Raw genomic sequence first — 20,057 nt, 5'->3', positions numbered from 1 at the left:
TAGAGATAAGTTGCTTGTCAGATAGGTCATTGCCAAATATTTTTCCCAATCTGTAGGTTCTCTTGTGACTCTTTTGGAGAAGTCTTTGGAAGCACATAAAAATTTAATTTTTAGAAGGTCTCATTCTTCTAGTTTCTCTTCTGCTGTTTGTGAATTTTGGTTATGCTTGATAGTCTATTTATGCCATATATTAAAGCTCCTAAATTTGCCCCTAGATTTTCCTTGAGGAACTTTATAGTTTTAGGTTTCACACTGAAGTCTTTGATCCATCTGGATTTCATTTTTGTGTATGGTGTGAGGTACAGATCTTGTTTAATTTTTTTGCAAATGGATATCCAGTTTTGCCAGCACCATTTATTAAACAAACATTCTCTTCCCCATTTAGTGGAATTCGGCCCTCTGTCAAAGATCAGCTGACCATAGGTCAGTGGATGTTTCTGGGTTCTCAATTCTATTCCATTGGTCTATGTGTCTGTCATTGTACCAGTACCAGGCAGTTTTGTTGACTGTGGCTGTATAGTAGGTTTTGAGTGGACTACATATTTTTAAGGAATGTTTCTAGTTCTAAATTTATTGATTCTTTTCATTCATAATACCAAGTCCTTTTAATTTTTTTCTCCCAAATTAAAATACTCACTATGATTGAATTTTATTAGAAAACTTTGCTTTCAAACACTGCTAAGAGTATTAATCTTTGGACAATGACTTCCCAGTTTTATAAGTATTACTAGCCATAGTCTGTGAATAGTCAAGAGATAGGATGAAATATGACCTGTGTAGTTTTACATGCCCTTAATCCTCACCTGATACCATTCTGCTGGGGACCTCTCAGCCACAGACTAAAAGTACAAACCAAAAAAAAAAAAAAAAGAAAAAACCAAACACACTGCCATGGAGTCATATCCAACTCGTAGTGACCCCTCCTTGGGTTTCCAATGAGGTATCACTACGGAAGTAGATTGCCCAACCTTCCTTCCGAGGAGTGGCTGGTGGGTTTGAACCGACAGCCTTCTGATTAGCAGTCTAATGCCTTAGGCAGTACACCAGCTGAGCTCCTTACTAAAAGTACAGCTACCCTGTAATTGAGGGGCTGGCTGCACATACACTCCATTCAAATATTAACCTTATCACCAGACACATGTTTAAATTTAAGTTAATTAAAATTAAATGAAATGAAAAATTTAGTTCCTAACTTGTACTAACCATATTCCAAATGCAATAGACACATGCGAATAATGGCTATCATACTGGACAGCACAGATATAGAATATTTCCAACACTGCAGGAAGCTCTGCTAGACAACCCTGCTCCCAAGTGTAAACTGAATGGAAGTTGTCACATTTAAAATATTTTTGGAACTCTGTTTTGCACAATTGGCACATTTGATGTGAAATTGGTATCCTTTTAATTCTTTTAATATTTGGAAATATTAAAATGATCATCATAGTTATATCATTTACACATTGAAATTATGGCGGTACTTCTTCATTTTTTACATTTTAGTTAGTGACGATAGTTGAAGACCAATGCATAATTATGGAATTTTAATGATGCATCTAAAGATAAATAAATGTATGTCTATCTATCTATCATTCGATCGATCGATCGTTAGATAGATAGATATAAATATAAACTGGTATGCCCGTCATATAACATTTGAAAAGAGAAATACCAATTGAAACACTTCTTTCACTAATATTGACATTTTATTTTCTTAATTTGCTTCAAAAGAGAACAAGGCCAGTCCTCATCCAAAGCGTCCCCTAACTACCCGACTAGTACCTCCAACGCATGTATTAAACGCTACTGAGAATATCAGTATGAAGTGCAGAGAGGACCCCTCTTCAAGTGAGACATTAGCTCTATCACTTTTAGGTCTTAGATATATTTGTCTGATCATGGGTTTGTTTTGCTTATTTGAAATAGATTTTTTAAAAAAAGAAAGAAGAAATGGTTTGAAAATTATTCAGGATTAAAGACAATATTCCTCTACTAACTCTGACAGTGAATTTGTGATGTAGGTCCTAGTAAATTATGTGCTTTCCCTCTTGATTAACTTAAGTATTAAAGTTAATAATCTCCTACCTACTGGGAAGATTCATTAGTACAGCATTTTAAATTTCACCCATGGTGGAATACTTGGGCAACTTTTTTTTTTTTAATGTTTTGGATTCTCAATCTTGATTTGGCTACTCCTTGACAGTCAGTACACTGAGTTACTTCCCTTAACACAATTAAGACTCATGAATCTTCCTCTCTGTTTCCTCCCTGCCCTCCCTCTTTCCCTTTATGTCATTTATTGGACTCCTATAATGTCCTTGGGTCCCTGCTAAGCACCGAAAGGATCTATGATGGCTTATCTCCAGAAGCTCAGCTTAATGGTGCTTGTTAAAAATATGGTTTCCAAGTCCTAGGACTGGGAACATGGGAGTGGAAATAGGGTATGAAGGTTCCAGAGGAGATAGTAAATTAGAGCTTCATTGAGGATTTAAAGTTTAGCTAAGGTTAAGTGCTAGGGTAAGACACACTTATTTGTCCACTAAGAAGGCTGGAGGTTCAAACCCACCAGCCACTCCTCAAAAGGAAGGTTAGGCAATCTACTTCCATAGTGAGACTGCCTCGGAAACCCAGGGAGAGGTCGCTATGAGTTGGCTCCAACTCGGCAGCAGTGAGTTATAGAGAGTAAAGGAGTCCTGATGGTGTGGTAGTTAAACACTCTGCTGCTAACCAGAAGGTTGGCAATATGAACCCACCACCTGCTCCAAGGGAGAAAGATGTGGTAATCTACTTCTGTAAAGATGACAATCTTGGAAACCCTATGGGGGCAGTTCTACTTTTTTGTATAGGGTCTCTGTGGGTCAGGATTCAGTCAAGGGCAACAGGTATGGAGAGCTAATATAATCTATACAGTGCACTTGCTGTTCATTTTCTCTGTGTAGTAATCACCTGTGAATATTCAGAAGCCCAGCACAGAGAAATAACAGTGAATGGCCCTCTTGACCAAATGGCTTCAAGATTGTCTCAAGAGACATATGTTAGAAATTCCTAGAAAATTAAGGGTACATAAAAAATCTCTTGATGTAATAATAAAATGTGCAAATGAGAAGTGAAGTGAATAATTCATCTGAATAGTTACAAATCCTGATTGTTCAATCTTATTTGACCAGACTATCTGTACACTCAACTTCTTAAAATCTTAAAAGAATAAATTTAGTAAATTCACTGAAAGTGTTTTACATGAATTCAACTTCTGCTTAAGCAGTAGTTTTGGCTAAAAAAATACAAAAGATTTATGTTCAAAATAACAATTCTAAAATGACTTAATAATAACATAATGAGATTTATAATTATGTTTGGAATGTAATTTTAAGTTCTTTTAAAAGAATCCCGACATTCTTTTGGAAGAGCAGTTTTCTCCTGAGGAATGATACTTATTGAAAGTTTTCTCATCAGTCTATTTCCAGGATAGATATTTTTGACACTTAAAAATAAATCAGGCTTTGTTCTAGGAAGTAGCGTCTTAGGGTGTTGCATTTATTTTTTTCTCTTACTTGACATGTGAATGCACAGACATATAATTATCACCTACAGTAATTTTCAGATGAAAGCATCTCTTAAAAAACTAAAAATTTGTATCTTCTCTAAGTGAATGATGTCCAGCCCGTGAGGAAACCTCATTTTAAAGGTGTGAAAAAAAGGAAATGGATTTATGATGAACCAAAGAACTTTCCAGGCTCAGGAATGCGGAGAGGTAAAGTGTCCATATATTTGATATTTCTAAATTGTAATTTGAGGAGAGATTAAATATCAAATGATATTTTCTACCTCAAAAACAAACTACTGCCACACAAACGTAATTGTTATTTTAGATGTCAGCCCAACTGCTATAAACTTAGACTTATTTTTTTTAGCTTCCATTGTCTTCCACTATTCTGTCAAAGGCTTGAAGTGGACTATGTTCCCAGCTTGTTTTGTCCCTCTCTTCCTCCTCCATTTGTGTTACAGCAGTGCAGACCCCAAATACCAAAAATAAAATGAGTTACCATCGAAATAATAAAAACCGAAATGCCGAGAATACATCCTATATCCATGTTCAGAGAGATGATGTCAGGACTGCTTCGTTGAATGCACCTCCCCGCAGCAGAGCCACAAATGGGTCCTACCATAAAGTTGATGTTAATAAGGAGCCCAAACTCAACGTCTGTCCAGGTGAGGCTCTTCATGAGGGGCTTTACTCTTGTCTGTGGTTTTCAGTCCCCTGGGATTTTCTGATGGCCTGACTGGTCTTCATTACTATCTACCTCCTTCTTTCTTTCCTTAGGGCTTCACCCCCATAACATCTTAGAAAACGAGTGAGAGGATTTTTTCCATGTGCGCTAGCGCACATGATTTACAGGATATGGACAAGAACTCGTGTGGGGTGCGGATGACTTGTCACCAGAGTACTGTGCATTGTTCCCCCTGGCTAGCCTTCTTTCACTCTTGGGAATTGTTTTTAAATGGTTGACATTTTCTTTTTCCACTAACTGCATTTTTCAATTATCACTTTCAGGCTATTGCCTTGCCTTTTCTTTAGGCCTATGATTACTTTCTGAAAGGGTTAGTTTGGGGTTAACTGCAATCTTTTTGACACCCTCTCTTCTCTCCCACAATGTATAGATCACTTGTAAATCATTTCATCACGTAATAGGCAAAGTCATAGTACATGTCAGGAAGTACAAGGCTACGGGACAGGAGGGAACCAAATCTTTTTCTTCCTTTCTCAGATGAATTTTGTCCTTTTGAAGCTGAGTTTTACTTCTCTGAACTTAACAAAAATGCCATTTATTTTCCCACAATTTCATATTTTTATTTTTACACATTCCTAGCTTAGTTGTTAGAGTTCTTTGTGCTGTCTTGTTTCTGAAACATAATTAAAAATTGTTTCTTAGGTGCTTTCTTTCATAATTAAGAGAGAAATTGGCTTTATTAATTTTCCTACTTGTTTTAGAATAAAATGACATGGAGATTTTATATGTACATTACCTTAAATAAATTAAAACTGCACTTGTAACCACTGCTATGAAAAAGAGGTACTTAGTGCTACTATTATATATATATATAAACATATATATATGTATATATAATTTTTCATTAAGTATGTATGTGTTCATGATATTTTTCTTATGTCTAAGAATAATAACAGTTTTCATATGATCAGCATTGTGTCTAATGCTGTGTCATAATCAGTAAGTAATTTTTAGTAAGTGATCATTGAAACAATGTGGTTCTCTTTCACCCAAATCTTGCTATTTGCTGTACTTTTTCCATTTCATTAAAGTACTGAGGAAATAATTGATATGTGTTTGGCATATGATACTTATGTAGATGTAGTATTTTCTCTATTGATAAAAATAGGATTTTTTTTTAATCAGGAAGCGATAATATCTTAGTCCCCCCAAAAGCCTTTAATTTTTGTTTTCCTCATTTTCAGTGCATTTCCAATTTCCTTTTCCATATATATGTATACACAATAGTTTTTAAAATTAAAGTGTGTGTCCATGTGTATACTAGAAAAATTTGACAGTATTGAGTGGGTACACTGAGAAAAGTAAATCTCCCTCCTATAATCAGGCCCTCATTCCCTCATCTTACTTTGCAGGGGCAGTTACACTTCTTACCAGATTCATGTATATGCATTCTATACACATAATTTGTGAATATGTGATCATATATATACATACAAAGCACCCTCTTGTCTTTCATATAACTGAAGTCTCTTCTTTTGACTTTTCATATCAGCAGATATTATTGTGTTAATGACTTTAGTATTACACTGCAAGGAGGTGCCAAAGTTTATTAACCAGGCTATTTCTAGTATTTTGTCACTATAGAGTACACTGCACTGAATATTTTGTATCTTCTAGTCATATGTTAATTTTATCTTTAGGATAAATTCCTAGGAGTGAGAATTTTAAGACCAAATTTAAAGAGATTTATCAGTTTCAACAGTGAAAACAATATTTTATTCATAACCTAGAATCTATAATTTTCTTAATCACTATCTGATAGCTGAAAAATACTATCACATTACTCTTTTTATTTATATTTCTTCTTTGTGAGTGAAGTTGAGCTTATTCTTAAATTTAACGTAATTTGTATTTTTTTCATTATTTGATTTTTCAAGTACTTGTGAATGTTTGCTATTAATTCATTGACTCCTTATTAATTGTAAAAACATTTTTTGTATTGAGAAAAATATTATTTTGTCATTTATTCATTCTTTTATTCATTTAAAAAATATATTCTGAAGGCCTACTCTGTGCTAGGTGCTATATAGGCAGCAGTGTTGCAAGCATTACTTTTTTCCATGTGAAATTACTGTTCTGACTGGAGAAACAAATATTAATTGATAATCACTAAACAAATGTAGGCGCTCTGGTAGCATAGTGCCTAGGCACTTGACTGCTAACCAGAAGGCTGGCAGTTCAAACTCACCAGCCACTCCTCGGAAGGAAGTTTGGGCAATCTACTTCCGTAGTGATACCACCTCAGAAACCCAAGGAGGGGTCTCCACGGCACCTAACAACAACAACAAACAAATGTAAAATTGCAACTGTAGCCAGTACTATAAAAAACTGGTACGTGGTGCTATGAAAGGTAATTTGATAGAATCCAAGACTTTGCCGAAGAAGGGAGCTTGAGGAGAAGTGATTCTTGAGCTGGTATCTGATGGTTGAGAAGGATTAAGTACATGAAATGGAGGGAAGAAGGTACTAGACAGAAGAAGGGATTATGAGGTGGTGAAAATGAGGGACTGAAAATAAGCTACTGTGACTGTGGTAGTGAAATTGAGAGAACTATGAGTGGTGCCGTGGTTAATGTGGTCAGTTGTGTGCTAACAAAAGGTTGGATGTTTGAGTCCACCTGGAGGCACCTCAAAAGAAAGGCTTAGTGATCTACTTCCGAAAAATCAGCCATTGAAAACTCTATGGAGCTCAGCTGTCTTATGCACATGAGGTCACCATGGTTTGGAATCAACACCATGGCAACTGCTTTTTTTTCTTTTTTTAACTTTTAATATTGTGAATGTAATATTAGAAAAGAGGGACTGAGAGAGTGAGAGTAAGAGCAAGAGCAAAAGGGAGAGAAAGGATATGTAAGACATCAAGGGTTCTGCATTTAATCTGGGGGTTATGAGAAGACATTGAAGTGGTTGGTGATGTGACTTTTCATTTTGAAGATAGCTCTGGCTGCTGCTGCTTTTTTAAATTTTGTTGTGATTTGGGTGAAAGTTCACAGAGCAAATTCATCTTCCATACAGCAGCTCACATAAACTTTGTCTCATGACATTGACTGTAATCTCCCACAGTGCAACAGTTCTCCTCCCCCTTCCTCTCCATAGCCACCTCTTCCCTGTGTCCTTCCTTCCCATGCACTCCTGCCTCCTGAACTGTCTCCCTGTGTGTACACACCACTTCTATTCTCCCATGGTTGATCTCTCCAAGGAGTATATCTACCTGATGAAAGTGTTCAGCTCATATGCCTGTCTTTTGTTTGGCTGGAAGTCATGGAAGTGGGTTCAATTCTAGACCTGAAGGGCAGCTAGGGACCATAGTCTCAGGGGTTCCACCAAGCTCTATCAGACCAGCAAAGCTGCCCCCCCCCCTTTTTATGATTTTGAGTTTTGTTCCACATTGTTTTCCCACTCTATCCAGAATCTCCTACATGGATCCCCCTCTAAGTGGTTGACATTGGTAGCAGGGCACCATCTAGTTCTTTTGGTCTTACAGTCATTTAGGCTGAGGATCTCATGTTGTACCAGTGCCTTGGACTAATTGTTTCCATGTGTCTTTGGTTTTCTTCATTCTGTTTTGCTCTGGATGAGAAGAGACCCATCATTGCATGTGGATGGCCACTTGCAGCTTTTAAGATCCCAGTTGCTACTTGCCAAAGTAGTATGTGGAATAATGTTTTGTGTAATATGTTATGCCAGTTGAGCTTGATGTCTCCTGCAACCATGATCCTGTGCCCACAGGTCCAACTACTCCCTCTCTCTGGGTAGTGGGCCACTGTGGTCAAGAAGTTACTACAGCCTTGTCTCTTGTCACTCTGGCTGCTTTTTGAAGAGAAGTTTAATGCAGGTAAATAAGGATATTATCAATTAGATATTTAGGAGGAAAAATCCACATGATTTGGTGATGAATTGGAGAAGGAAAGGGAGAAATATCAAGGATGATTCCTGTGTTCTGGATATGCAACTGAAGGGTGTTGGCACCATTCATTATGATGAGAAAGACTAGAAAATAACTAGGTTTTGATGGGGAAAATTATGGATTTTCTTGGACATGTTGAATTGTGGAGGTACTGTGAATACATATAAAAAACAACAAAACCAGTTACTTTCAAGTTGATCATGACTTATTGCAACTCATATATGGAGGTAAAATAGGCAATTGGATGGATGGGTTAGGAACTCGGCTCAGAAATCTGGCTGGAATTATAGAGATATATATGACATTTTATAGATGACATTGCTTAGACAGAATATAGAATAAGAACGACACCTGGGTAAAGACTAGCCTTCCAACATCTATGTTATGTGCCATCGAGTCAGACCCAACTCATAGTGACCCCCTCCTTGGATTTCCGAGGCAGGTATCACTATGGAAGTAGATTGTCCAACCCTTCCTTCCGAGGAGTGGCTGGTGGGTTTGAACCACCAGCCTTCTGGTTAGCAGTTAAGTGCCTTAGGCACTAAGGGTCAATTAAATGAAGCTGAACCTGGATAGAAGATATAAGGTGAGGAGGTAGAAAGAAAGAAAATGAAAAAGGAGAATTTATAGATAAAATTCAAGTAAAGAGGAACTTCTAAGAAAGAGGGAAAGGTTCAACACTATTGAATATTTCTGTGTGTTTAACTTGAGATTTGTAAATGAGTATTGAATTTAGTGTCAGGAAAGCAATTAACAAACTTATTAGTAGCTATTCAGTAGAATCATGAGTCTGGAATCCAGTTTCTAATGAACTTAGTGGAACATAAGATAATTCAAAGAATAAGTACATCAATCTCTCTTCCTTTCTTTCCTCTTTCCTTTCATCCTCCCTCTCTTCTTTTCTTTTCAGGGTTTGTCTATAAATGAGGGACATTAGACATACGGTAAAATTTGGGAGGGAATGAGAAAGTAGACTGTGTTGTTTGTTTTTGGTAAAGGGAAAGAGTTAAACATATTGATAGCCAGTGGAAGGTTTCAGACAGAGGAATAGATTGATAATAGATGAGAAAAAGTGTAAGGTTGCTGAGAAGACAGGAGGAGATAGAAGCCAAGTGATTGGCTTTAAGTGGATGATAGAACTTTTGTTATAACAAGTTGGGAAGACAAAGGAACAAGTCTACTTACAAAGATATATATGACATTTTATAGATGACATTGCTTAGACAGAGTATAGAGTAAGAACGACACCTGGGCAAAGACTGTTTGGTATCAGGAATACAAGAACATTCCCATTTGATGACTTCATAATGGAAAGAGTTCAATTTTTCTGAGAGTCAAGGACAGATGAGGGGAAGTAGGATGGATGGGCATTTGAAAAGAATGGATGATGAAATATTTTTAATGGAGAATGAGATTTATGTTGATCAAACAGTATACTAAGATTACTACTGGTACTGAAGGTCTATTTAAGGTTGGAGTTCATGAATTTAAGTGGAATCAAGCCTGGTTTTATGATTTTATTTGTTGCAGCAGCACTGGCTTCCTGGGTTCAGTTATGGAGGACAGGGATTAATAGAGTCATATGAGGCTTATCCAAATGTGCTAAAAGAAGAGACAGAATGCTATGAAAATATGACAAAAACTTACTTGGACATTTCAATCAATTTAGGCTTAATTATGCTATGATAATATAAGGAATCAAAAAAGGTTACTAGCTTTTAAGAGAAAAAGATATGTCTCTTATATTCTCCACCACTTATCTTCACTTGAAATCTATGTTGATAGAGTAGGAGCACCTCTCTGGGGCCCTGCTGGTCTCTTGGTACAGGGGGTAGAAAAAAGAACATAAAAAACAGTGTGCTGGCCCTTGTGGCATCTTCTTGGCAGTGGTACATGTCGCTTTTGATCACATTACACTGAACAAAGGTAAGGCACATGACTTCTGCTGAGTTCAGCAGAATAAGCATTTATAATCTCCTCACAGACAGAGAGGGGCACCTCAAATCAAATAACTAAGCCTGATGTGTCATAAAGTGGTGGGAAAATATAATTGCCATCAGGGAGGAGCACCATATAATTTAAATAATAACACAACCAATCACAAAGGATAAGTGTGGATTAAAAAAGAAAGGGCTGAGGAGTCAGAAGAAAGCAGAGGTCAATTTTTATCACTTGAAAAGGTTGACCAATCATTATGGAAATAGATGAAGAAAGAAAGCAGAAAGAGAAGAAATGTTGAAAGAAGAATATTTAGTGAGGGGCAGGACTGTATGGAAAGAATCTGTGAGCAGCATGATGACATTGAAGAAAGGAAGGACACTGAACCCTGCACATAAGATATACACAACAGAAGCAATGCTAGTATATGCAGAATACTGCATTACCCCTAACACCAAACACCAGGCTACAGATAAATGCATAGACAGGTGAGAAGATCAGGTAGGGGTAGATGAACAGAAAAATACCCTAGACCAAGGATGGACTTGGCTGAGGATAATCTTACATTTGCACTTAAGCTACAAAAGTAGCCACTTCCATTACAGAAGCAACAGAAGGCAGAGTTGGAGTAACTACTCAGAGACAACTAAATAGCTTGAGAGAGAATCACCAGGCCTGCTGACTCGGGACCATAATCTCAGGGGACAACATGTTCAATCGGGACAACACAGTATATAAAAATCTTGTTCTGCAACCTGCTTTGATGAGTGGTGACTGGTGTCTTAAAAGCTTTCGAGTGCTCATCTAAGATGCAACTATTTGGTCTCCTCTCCTCTGAATCAAAGAAGAGTGAAGAAAATCAAAGGCATCTGGAAACAATTTGTCTAAAGATAAGATGGACCTCGAGGACCTTAGCCTTAATGACCCTGAGACCAGAAGAACTAGATGGTGTCTGGCTACCAATGCCAACCACTCAGAAAGGGGTCAAAACTGGAGATCCTGGATAGAGTGGGAGGAAATATGTGGAACAAAATTCAAACACACCAAAATGACCAGAATTACTGGTTGGATTGAGTCTGGTGGAACCCCCAAGACTTTGGTCCCGTGTTAACCTTTGGGCCTAGAAATGGACTCACTCCCATGGATTGGCTCTCAGACCAACAGTAGAAAGATGTGTATGCAGAACACCTATCCCAGGGTGATGCATCCACCTATTCTAGGGAGATACATCCCTTAGAGCAAGCAGCCATGAGACATCCGAGGGGCAGCATTCACACAGAGGGAAGCCTGGACAGCCAGGAATGGATGGTTAAGGAGGGCACAGAGAGAGGTAGTCACGGGGAGGGGAGGGAGGGGAGTCTGTTGTGGTTGGGCATGGTAATCGGGACATGAAATCAAATGTGCACAAACCGTTGAATGTAAAACAAACTTGCTTTGCAAATTTGCACCCAAAGCATAATAAAAATAAATTTTAAAAAATAATAAATAAAAACTAGAGTTGTTTCCAGTAAAATTGCAAACTAAGTTACTCCATATTGATTCACAAGTTCTAACCATTGAAATAAGATTTTTTAAAAATTTTTATTGTGATTTGGGTGAAAGTTTACAGAGCAAATTCATTTTCCATATAGCAGTTCACATACACTTTGTCTCATGACATTGACTGCAATTTCCCACAATGCAACAGCTCTCCTCCCACTTCCACCTCATAGCCACTTCTTCGCTGTGTCCTTCCCTCCCATGCACTCCTGCCCCCCAAGCTGTCTCTCTCTGCATACATAGCCCTTCTATTCTCCCATGACTGATCTCTCCAAGGAGTGTATCTACCTAATGTAAGTGTTCAGCTCATATGCCTGTCTTTTGTTTGGCTGGAAGCCACAGGACATTGAATAAGGTTTGAATTAGAAGTAAGAGAATAAAATATTGTGAGAAAAACAAAACTTACATATCAGTATTTGTTTCAATTTCTCTAAAGTTGAGTGATTTGAAGCAATGTAATAAAAGGATTAATAAAGTCTTAAAAAAATAAAGTAGTGATTTTGGAAGTTTGTGCTGTTGCTAGCTGGCAACAACCCACGTGCCAACATGTGCTTGGGTAAACCATGCCCAACTGAACAGAAAGCTGCCCACTCATGCACCATCTCTGTGATCACATGCAGATCAGACTGTTGTGATCCACAGTTTTTACTTGTTGATTTTTGAAAGTAGATCACCAGGCCTTTTCTCTTTCTCTGTCTTAGTCTAGAAGCTCCAGTAAAACCTGTTTAGCATCACAGCAGCACACAGGCCTCCACTGATGGATGGTGGTGGCTGCATATGCCGTGCATGTGGCTAAGAACCAAACCTGAGTTTCATGTATAGAAGGAAAGACTTCTACCACTTACTTACCGGAAATGAAAAAGTCCAAAGTGGGTAAATGTGGGTCAGGATGATTGTTTCTGGAGGTGAGAGGGCTGAAAAAACAAAGAGGTTATGACTGATATGGTTGCTGGGGACATCCAGAGGGTATGGTAAGGTCTACAAGTAGAAGGAAGCAATTGAATCAGCCAAAGTCTTCAGTGCATGTGGAAGACCTAAAAGTTTGCTAAATGACAGCAATGAAATGGGGGAGAGGCTTGTCTAGCTTAAAGGTGACATATACTTCAAAGGAGCAGGTAGTTTACAAGAAATGATCTAGAAGGTGGCAGTGGGAAGCAAGGAAACATCTGTCCCATCTCCACATCCTGGCTTTAGAAATAATTAACAGCCATTACTTGAAGAGATACCGGTGAAGTGATATCTTCAAGGGAGAGCTAAGCATCAGGGCAAGAATTAAAGGAAATGACTTTACGAAAGCATTTTGTCTGCCATCATTATTGCAAATACTTTTCCCACATAGTTTGATTTTGGACTTTGTTTATGCTGATCTTTTGGTTCTTTTCTTCCCCTGTAGAAGTTTTCAGTCAAATTTATTAGTTTTCTCTTCTGCCTTCTCAGTTGTATGTCTTGCTTAGAAAGGTATTATGCATCTCAAGATTATTTAAAACATGTGAACAAAGCCCAAGATGTTTTTCTTTTTGTACTTTTAGTGCTTTCTGTATACTTTTTTTTTTCATATAGTATATGGAAAAGATAATCATGTGAGTTTTTTTTTAATTATGGATTACAATTTAGTACCAATAATTCTTATTTCTCCAATAAAGACATTCTTAAGGAAATTCTTAGGTGAGACTAGCTTTTAATTATTATTAGTATTTCACTCTCAGTTCATGACTGAATGGTGAATACAATGACTTGTAGAACAGTTGGTGCCAATGTCTAGATTTGTGCTGAGGTACCAGCAGTTTTACTCAACTATTTTGCACCTTTAGACCAAATGTCACTACAGAGAAAAACACAAGTAATTCTCAGTGTTACTATAGATTATGCTTTGAGAACTACAGCTGCAAAATAATATTTTAAAAACACTATATATAATCTTGTCAGATAATAGCTCAAATATAGAGATGTAAGTAACATTTAAGGACAAAGTTCATATATAAATGCTTTGTTTCCTGAGGCAATGAGTTCACTATGCCAGAGCCATCACTGTGTTCACAGGAGTCACTTTATGGAAGGGGTAGGGAATTGGGTGGCTATGACTTGACGGCAGTGGGTTTGACAGTTTGTGTTGTGTTGTTTGGCATTACAAACATTGGAATTCTATGTAAAATCATGGTGAAGCAAAGCAATGAAATATTTTCATTCTGTTCAGATGTCATATTCTTCTCTAGCTTACTTCATGGCACTACATCACCAGGACTTTTCTCTCTCTGTCTTAGTCTAGAAGATCCAGTAAAACTTGTTTTGCATCATAGCAAATTGAGGAATTAGCCAATTAAGAGATCTGTAGCTATGTTCACTGATAAGTTAAATATAATAATAAACTCACTTGTATCCCTGATGCTTCCTTCACATTTGAAATGGTAAAATGAGTTACTTAGATAATAGCTTTACTCCTGGGGAGATGGATGACTTTGCAACACCCTTGGAATAATATTTTAAAGTTACAAAATATTTAATTCTGGCCTTTTTAAATTTTTTTCTCAGACAAATACATGTCAGCATCATTTAATGGTTCAGCCTGGAGAAGAAGAATTCCTTTTTCAAAAACATATTCAAAAACTGAAAAGATATATACAGGTAAATATGTACTAGTTAATTTAATGCTATAAAGTTCTGAAAATGAAACATTTTTAAATTCAAGGGACATATTTAGAAAACTTTAAAATGAATAAAAAATTTTCAAGATATAATGCACACTTAGTTGCTTCACATTTAGTAGAATTTTTGTCTGTTAGCAATTTTTCTTTTTGTGTGTGTGTGTGTTCCCTTTTACCAGTTTTATGAGTTCTCAGAACATATTTTGATATACTTCTCTCCTCATGAACAAGCATAGCAGTTACAGCAATTATTTAATACATTAAGATGTATTCCCTGCTGAATGACAAATTATAACAAACGTATAAAACTATGTTTCTGTGCTGCTGAATTAAACATATAGAAATTATTAGATTTGTGTATGTTCTGCTGTGCATGTTCTCAGAAAAAAAATATAAAATAAATTATATTTAAAAAGTTACACACAAGATCATTTAATGAAAAAATACATGTTTCCACACAAAATATTAAAACCCTAACACATGTATCTTGGACAAATATTAGCTAGTACAGGCTGACACATCTCCCAAGGTGAAATTTTCAGGCCAGGAGGTGTGGAGTTACTATGGTCTCCTCCTTTTTGTGCCATGTGCTTTGGGAGGTGATGGGCATTCTGGGAACCTCTTCAGAGTAGAGACTGGTTGTAGATGGAGCTCAGGTTGCTCTTCTGATTAAAGCTTGTTGTTGTCTTCTCCTTATCTGGCCTGGCCTGGCCTGGCTTAGTAGATTTAGAAAACCACAGAGGATGAAGTGATTTCAGATACTTCTCAGATAAAGAAATTTTCTATAAAAGTTCCAAATAGGAAGGTCATACCTGAATTAATCAGTAGTTTAGTACATTCAGAAAAGTCTGAAATCCTTGCAAATCCATAAATTCCTGAATGAATGAGAATAGGTCCAGACTAGAAATTTCTTATTTCCAAAAAAATAGCTGATCATCTTCTAAAGCAGTGCCTTTCTCAACCTTTTTGACTGCAGCTGTGACTTAGTATGTACACTTGTAAATATATTTATATATTGGAGAAAACTCTTTTCATTTATTTATTTTCTTCTGTTGTTTCCTAAATCATAACTTGACTATAATAGAACTCTGCTACAGTGTTATTTTCTTTTAACATTGGGTGTATTTGAACATGTGATTGCACTTAATTTTAGTGGGGAGGGGTGAAGAATGGATAAATTCCTGGAGTGAAATTAAAAATTATTGAGCTACAGCTTTTCTCCATGGTTTCCTTGTGGGCAAGAAGATAATTGGAGCAGTAAAGGATGTGCTCCTCCTGTTTCTCCACTTGTATCCCAGAGGTCTTCTCCCCTCCCATCCAGACAGTTAAACATGAGTCACAGAAGAAAGGAGAGGGAGGAGTTGCTTTAGAACACACAATATCCCATCCATGCATGGCACAGAAATAGTGATGGGTGATGTTAGCTGACAAAACTGCTTTTTCCTACCAATTGGGGGATTGAGGAAGAGAGTGTGGAGAGTCAGTAGTAGACTAGATTCATTGTTCAGCCATTTTTTTCAGTACTGATCCCCTTCTATCCGTCTTCTCTCACCACTGCCAGCTATGCCAGGTCTCAGGGCATATGGGTCAAAGATAGAATTTCCCTAGAAATTTGGAAGAATCTGAACATGCAGGGGATCTGTTTTCCAGATGTAACCTACAGACAAAACATTGGGGGAGAATTTCCCATAGTCAGTTTCCCAGTACCCAGGACTGGGGGAGGTTAAGCCATATCTAGACACAAGAGAGCTGGAGACAGCTTCAAGTTTTCCAAGCTTTAACACTGTATAGAAGAGCATCAATCATTGCTGTAAGCTTCAAGTGAGAATTCCTGGAAGAGAGGACCAATAAGTCGACGCTTTTTTTTTTGACTGCCACGAAAAGGATAAGCATGACTTTGTGGTTGGGTCCTATTGGTGGAGGACTCAGCTGCTTCTCAAAAGATTGCCTTCACCAGAGAGCTTAGTCAAAACATTGCCAGCATTCACTGATCAAACCTTTGTTACTGAGTATGGTCTGAGGACCAGCAGCAATTACATCATCTGGGGGCTTGTTGGAAATGTGGAATCTCGATCTCAGACCTGCTGAGTAAGAATCTGCATTTTAACAATCATCCCTAGGTGACTGGGATGTACATTAAAGTTTGAGAAACTTTAAGCTAGGTTATTCGGGCTGCCATTCAGCCGGAGTTAGGGCCCAGCACAGGGCCCAGACATATTAAAATTATGGAAATAATACTTTCTTCCTAGCTGCCCTACAGCAGCAACCATTCTACTGTGTCCCAACCCCAGATCTTAGGATCAACAGCAGGGAGGTAGGAGAGAGAGAAAAACCCAAGAAAGAATTTAAAATCTGAATGTGAGTGAAACCAAATGTGAAGTGAGTAGTTTATGTGCAAAGGACTACATTAAGCTTTCTACCTCATGTGGGATGGGACTTAGAATGAAGTAATAACAAAATGAAGCTAATTTTCTTTTTTTCCAGGCTTTTGACTGAGGTTTCTAACTCCTAAACTCTTAGGCTTTCCAGTTATTGTTGCCGTTACCAGAATAGGAAGAGAAAGATAAGCTTGTGTTTCCTCCCCGCCCCCCACATTACATTTAGGGCACAGAGCATCATTTTCAGTCTTTCCCCATGGAAAGATTAGACTGATGGAAGGGAGGAGGCAAACTGCCACTAGCCTATTCCTCTAAGGCTATGGGAGCCAAGGCCACAGAGGTGTGAAAAGTAGAGAAGAGCCTTTTGGGATAAAGTTATTGGATGCTGTATTAGTTTTCTAGGACTGCCCCAATAATGTTACTGTAAACTGGGTGACTTATAAAAACAGAAATTTTTGTGTCAAAGAAAGTTCTGTTGGCTGTTGTGGTGTTGTTAGGTGCCATTGAGTTGGCTCCGACTCATAGTGAACCTATGCACAACAGAACGAAACACTGCCTGGTCCTGCACCAGCCTCACAATCCTTGCTATACCTGAGCCCATCGTTGCAGACACTGTGCAAATCCATCTCATTGAGAGCCTTCTCCTTTTTCACTGACCCTCCACTTTACCAAGCATGATATCCTTCTCTAGGGAATGATGTCTTCTGACAACATGACCAAAGTAGGTGAGATGAAGTCTGGCCATTCTTGCTTCCAAGGGTGTTGGCCCTGTTGATTCTTTCTGAGGACTGTAAGAGAGAATCTGGCCATGCCTCTTTTCCAACTTCTGGTGATGAGTGGAGAGAGAATCTTTGATATTCCTTGGTAGATTCATCACACATGGGTGTCTTCTCTTTTATAAGGACACCACTCAGATTGGACTAGGACACCCTACTCCAGTATGACCTCATGTTAACTTAACCAATAGCATCTTCAAAGACCCTATTTGCAGGCAAGGTCATGCTTTTAAGTACAGAGGATTAAGACGTCAATCAACATCTCTTCCTGGGGGATGCTTCTAAATCCATAATAGATGCCATGAAGATAATGCAATAGGAATTGGAAATGCAGGAGCTGGAGGGCCCAGAGCTGTAGGGATATAATTGGTGGGCTTGGAGGTGTCTGTCTCCATACGCTGAAATGTTTATTCTAGGTGCTCTACTGTGGAGCCTTGTATTTACTTCATGCCTTTTCACTGTTCTGCCCAAATCCAAAGCAACGCAAGCCTCTGAAAGAAGTAGGTTTAGTTGAGTGGCATTTTGAAAGATTATGAATTAAAAGATAAGCTTAGTTTTTGTTTTGCCTTTATGATATATAATTATGATCATAATTAGCAAAAGAAATGACATGATAGTGATCTAAAGAGTGCTAAAAAAGAAAAAAAGTTTTGAAATAAATATTTTATGCCTTTTATTATTAGAGCCAAGAAGAAATGGGAGCAAGTAAATATATGGAGGTTGAGAGAGGAGAAAAATGAGAAAAGAGAAAAGTGCCAGACATCATCTGATTTATAATCAAAAATGAAAATTCAAAGAATGAGATATTCAAGAACTCCATACTACATAGTGGATAGCCAAAGATGATAAAATGCAGATTCTGAAAACAAGATGCAGGAAGTACATTGTGCTCTTTCAAAACTGATAAAAATGCAAATTACAAACAGCTGCCTGTGTATTATGTAGGTCTGGAATTCATTTGATACATTGCCACAAATGTTTAATAAAACTTAAAAGTTTGAAAATTAAAGTCTTTCTTTAATTGTAAACAAAGTTAGTTTGCACAGAATGAGGAGTAAAATTGTGCTGTTGATCTTTATTATGGAATATTCTTTTTGGAAGAAGCCTCACTTTTTCTTTATCTAGATTTTAAGTTGAACCCTCAGTAGTGATAACAGATAAAGTGTAAACAAATTTAACAAAGCCTCAGAGTTACAGGTTGGTGATGTGTACGTTAGAGGAATTCCAATAGAAAACATATACTTTGATGTATTCCAGGAAGAGACAAAGGTTGGTTTATTATGCAGGGTTTTTGTAAATAATGTCTTTTAATTGGTTACAGAATTTTTCTGTTGAGATGTGCTACATTCAAAACTGAAAAGAAACATTTTTCTACTATAGAAAGGAAAATTTTTTATCATAATGTAGAAAAGAGAACGTGTTTATTAAAAAAAAAAAAAAAGAGAATTACTATATTACATCTCAAAAGATGTACTGCGTTTTGAGGCTTTATTAACTCTGTTGTTGTTGTTGTTGTTATTTGCCAGCGAGTTGGACCCGACTCACAGAGACTGCTCCTTGGGTTTCCGAGGCAGTATCACTATGGAAGTAGATTGCCCAGTCTTCCTTCTGAGGAGTGGCTGGTGGGTTTGAACCGCCAGCCTTCTGGTTAGCAGTCAAGTGCCTTAGGCACTATGCTACCAGAGTTCCTTTATTAACTCTAGAAATTTAAATACTTCTAAACGGAATTATTTCAATTTTTTTCTACTAGCTTAGAATTGTTTATTTTGACTAATAAAATTTTCACTTTTTTTCAAAGTGAACCATCTGCAGAGTGACTGAAATAAAAACTTAACAATTTATTCTAAATGGAATTATTTCAATTTCTTTTCTACTTGTTTAGAATTGTGTATTTTGAATAATAAAATTTTCACTCTTTTTTAGTCAAAGTGAACCATGTGCAGAGTGACTGAAATAAAAACTTAACAATTTATTCTTGAAACTTCACAACAAATGTGAAAGAAATATAAATAGCCTTTTAAATAATGTTTTTCTGAGTTTGTAGTATTTATACTTCAAAGTTTATTAATGCTTAGAACTTTATTTCTAAATTAAAAAAAATTTTTTTTATTTGCACACATATTGTGGTTATGGATAGCTTCCTGTTCAATATTCATGGAGGGAAATAGGGTTCTTGGAAGTATTTTGTTTTAAAACATTTTCTAAGCTATGATTCCAATTTGCCGTCTAATATAAGCATAGTTAGTGATTTCTAGTGGTGCTGTGTCTATGCACTTTCAAGAACATGGTGGGATATAAAATAATTTTGCTTTTATAAGAAGAGTAGATAAAAATGAGAACTGTGCCAGCAAACCATTTTGGTGCAATGAATTTCAGAGGAAGGTAAAAATATGGGTGAGTTGAAAAGTTGTCTAGCAAGAAGATAATAGGAGACTTCACTTAATTTTATTTAACAGATCAATGTCCATCCAAAACATCAACTAATTAGGAAGAGGGAAGGGTTCTAAGCAAAAAGCTGTGCAAGATTTTTTGCTTGAAATACAGATACTCAGTATATAGCTTTGTTGTTGTTGTTATGTGCCGTCATAG

The 20,057-nt window shown here is 37.1% G+C and overlaps 1 protein-coding gene across 1 annotated transcript in view; it reads left to right on the top strand.

The window, feature by feature from the left end:
• The window catches only part of CUNH12orf50 (chromosome unknown C12orf50 homolog), a 59,187-nt gene extending 41,010 nt beyond the window's left edge, over positions 1–18,177 (top strand). The window contains exons 9-14 of the mRNA XM_042782693.1: positions 115–117; positions 1,732–1,848; positions 3,647–3,751; positions 4,006–4,209; positions 14,202–14,294; positions 18,152–18,177. Of these exons, the coding sequence (XP_042638627.1) occupies positions 115–117; positions 1,732–1,848; positions 3,647–3,751; positions 4,006–4,209; positions 14,202–14,294; positions 18,152–18,177 (548 nt within the window). The remainder of the gene's footprint in view (positions 1–114; positions 118–1,731; positions 1,849–3,646; positions 3,752–4,005; positions 4,210–14,201; positions 14,295–18,151) is intronic.
• Positions 18,178–20,057: the final 1,880 nt, after the last annotated feature.

The sequence above is a fragment of the Orycteropus afer genome, unplaced genomic scaffold (assembly GCF_000298275.1).
Source record: "Orycteropus afer afer isolate SDZICR_OR568_19922 unplaced genomic scaffold, OryAfe1.0 scaffold00416, whole genome shotgun sequence".
Taxonomy (NCBI): Eukaryota; Metazoa; Chordata; class Mammalia; order Tubulidentata; family Orycteropodidae; genus Orycteropus; species Orycteropus afer.
The sequence above is the reverse complement of the archived record's forward strand: the minus strand, read 5'-3'. Positions and strand labels throughout refer to the sequence as shown.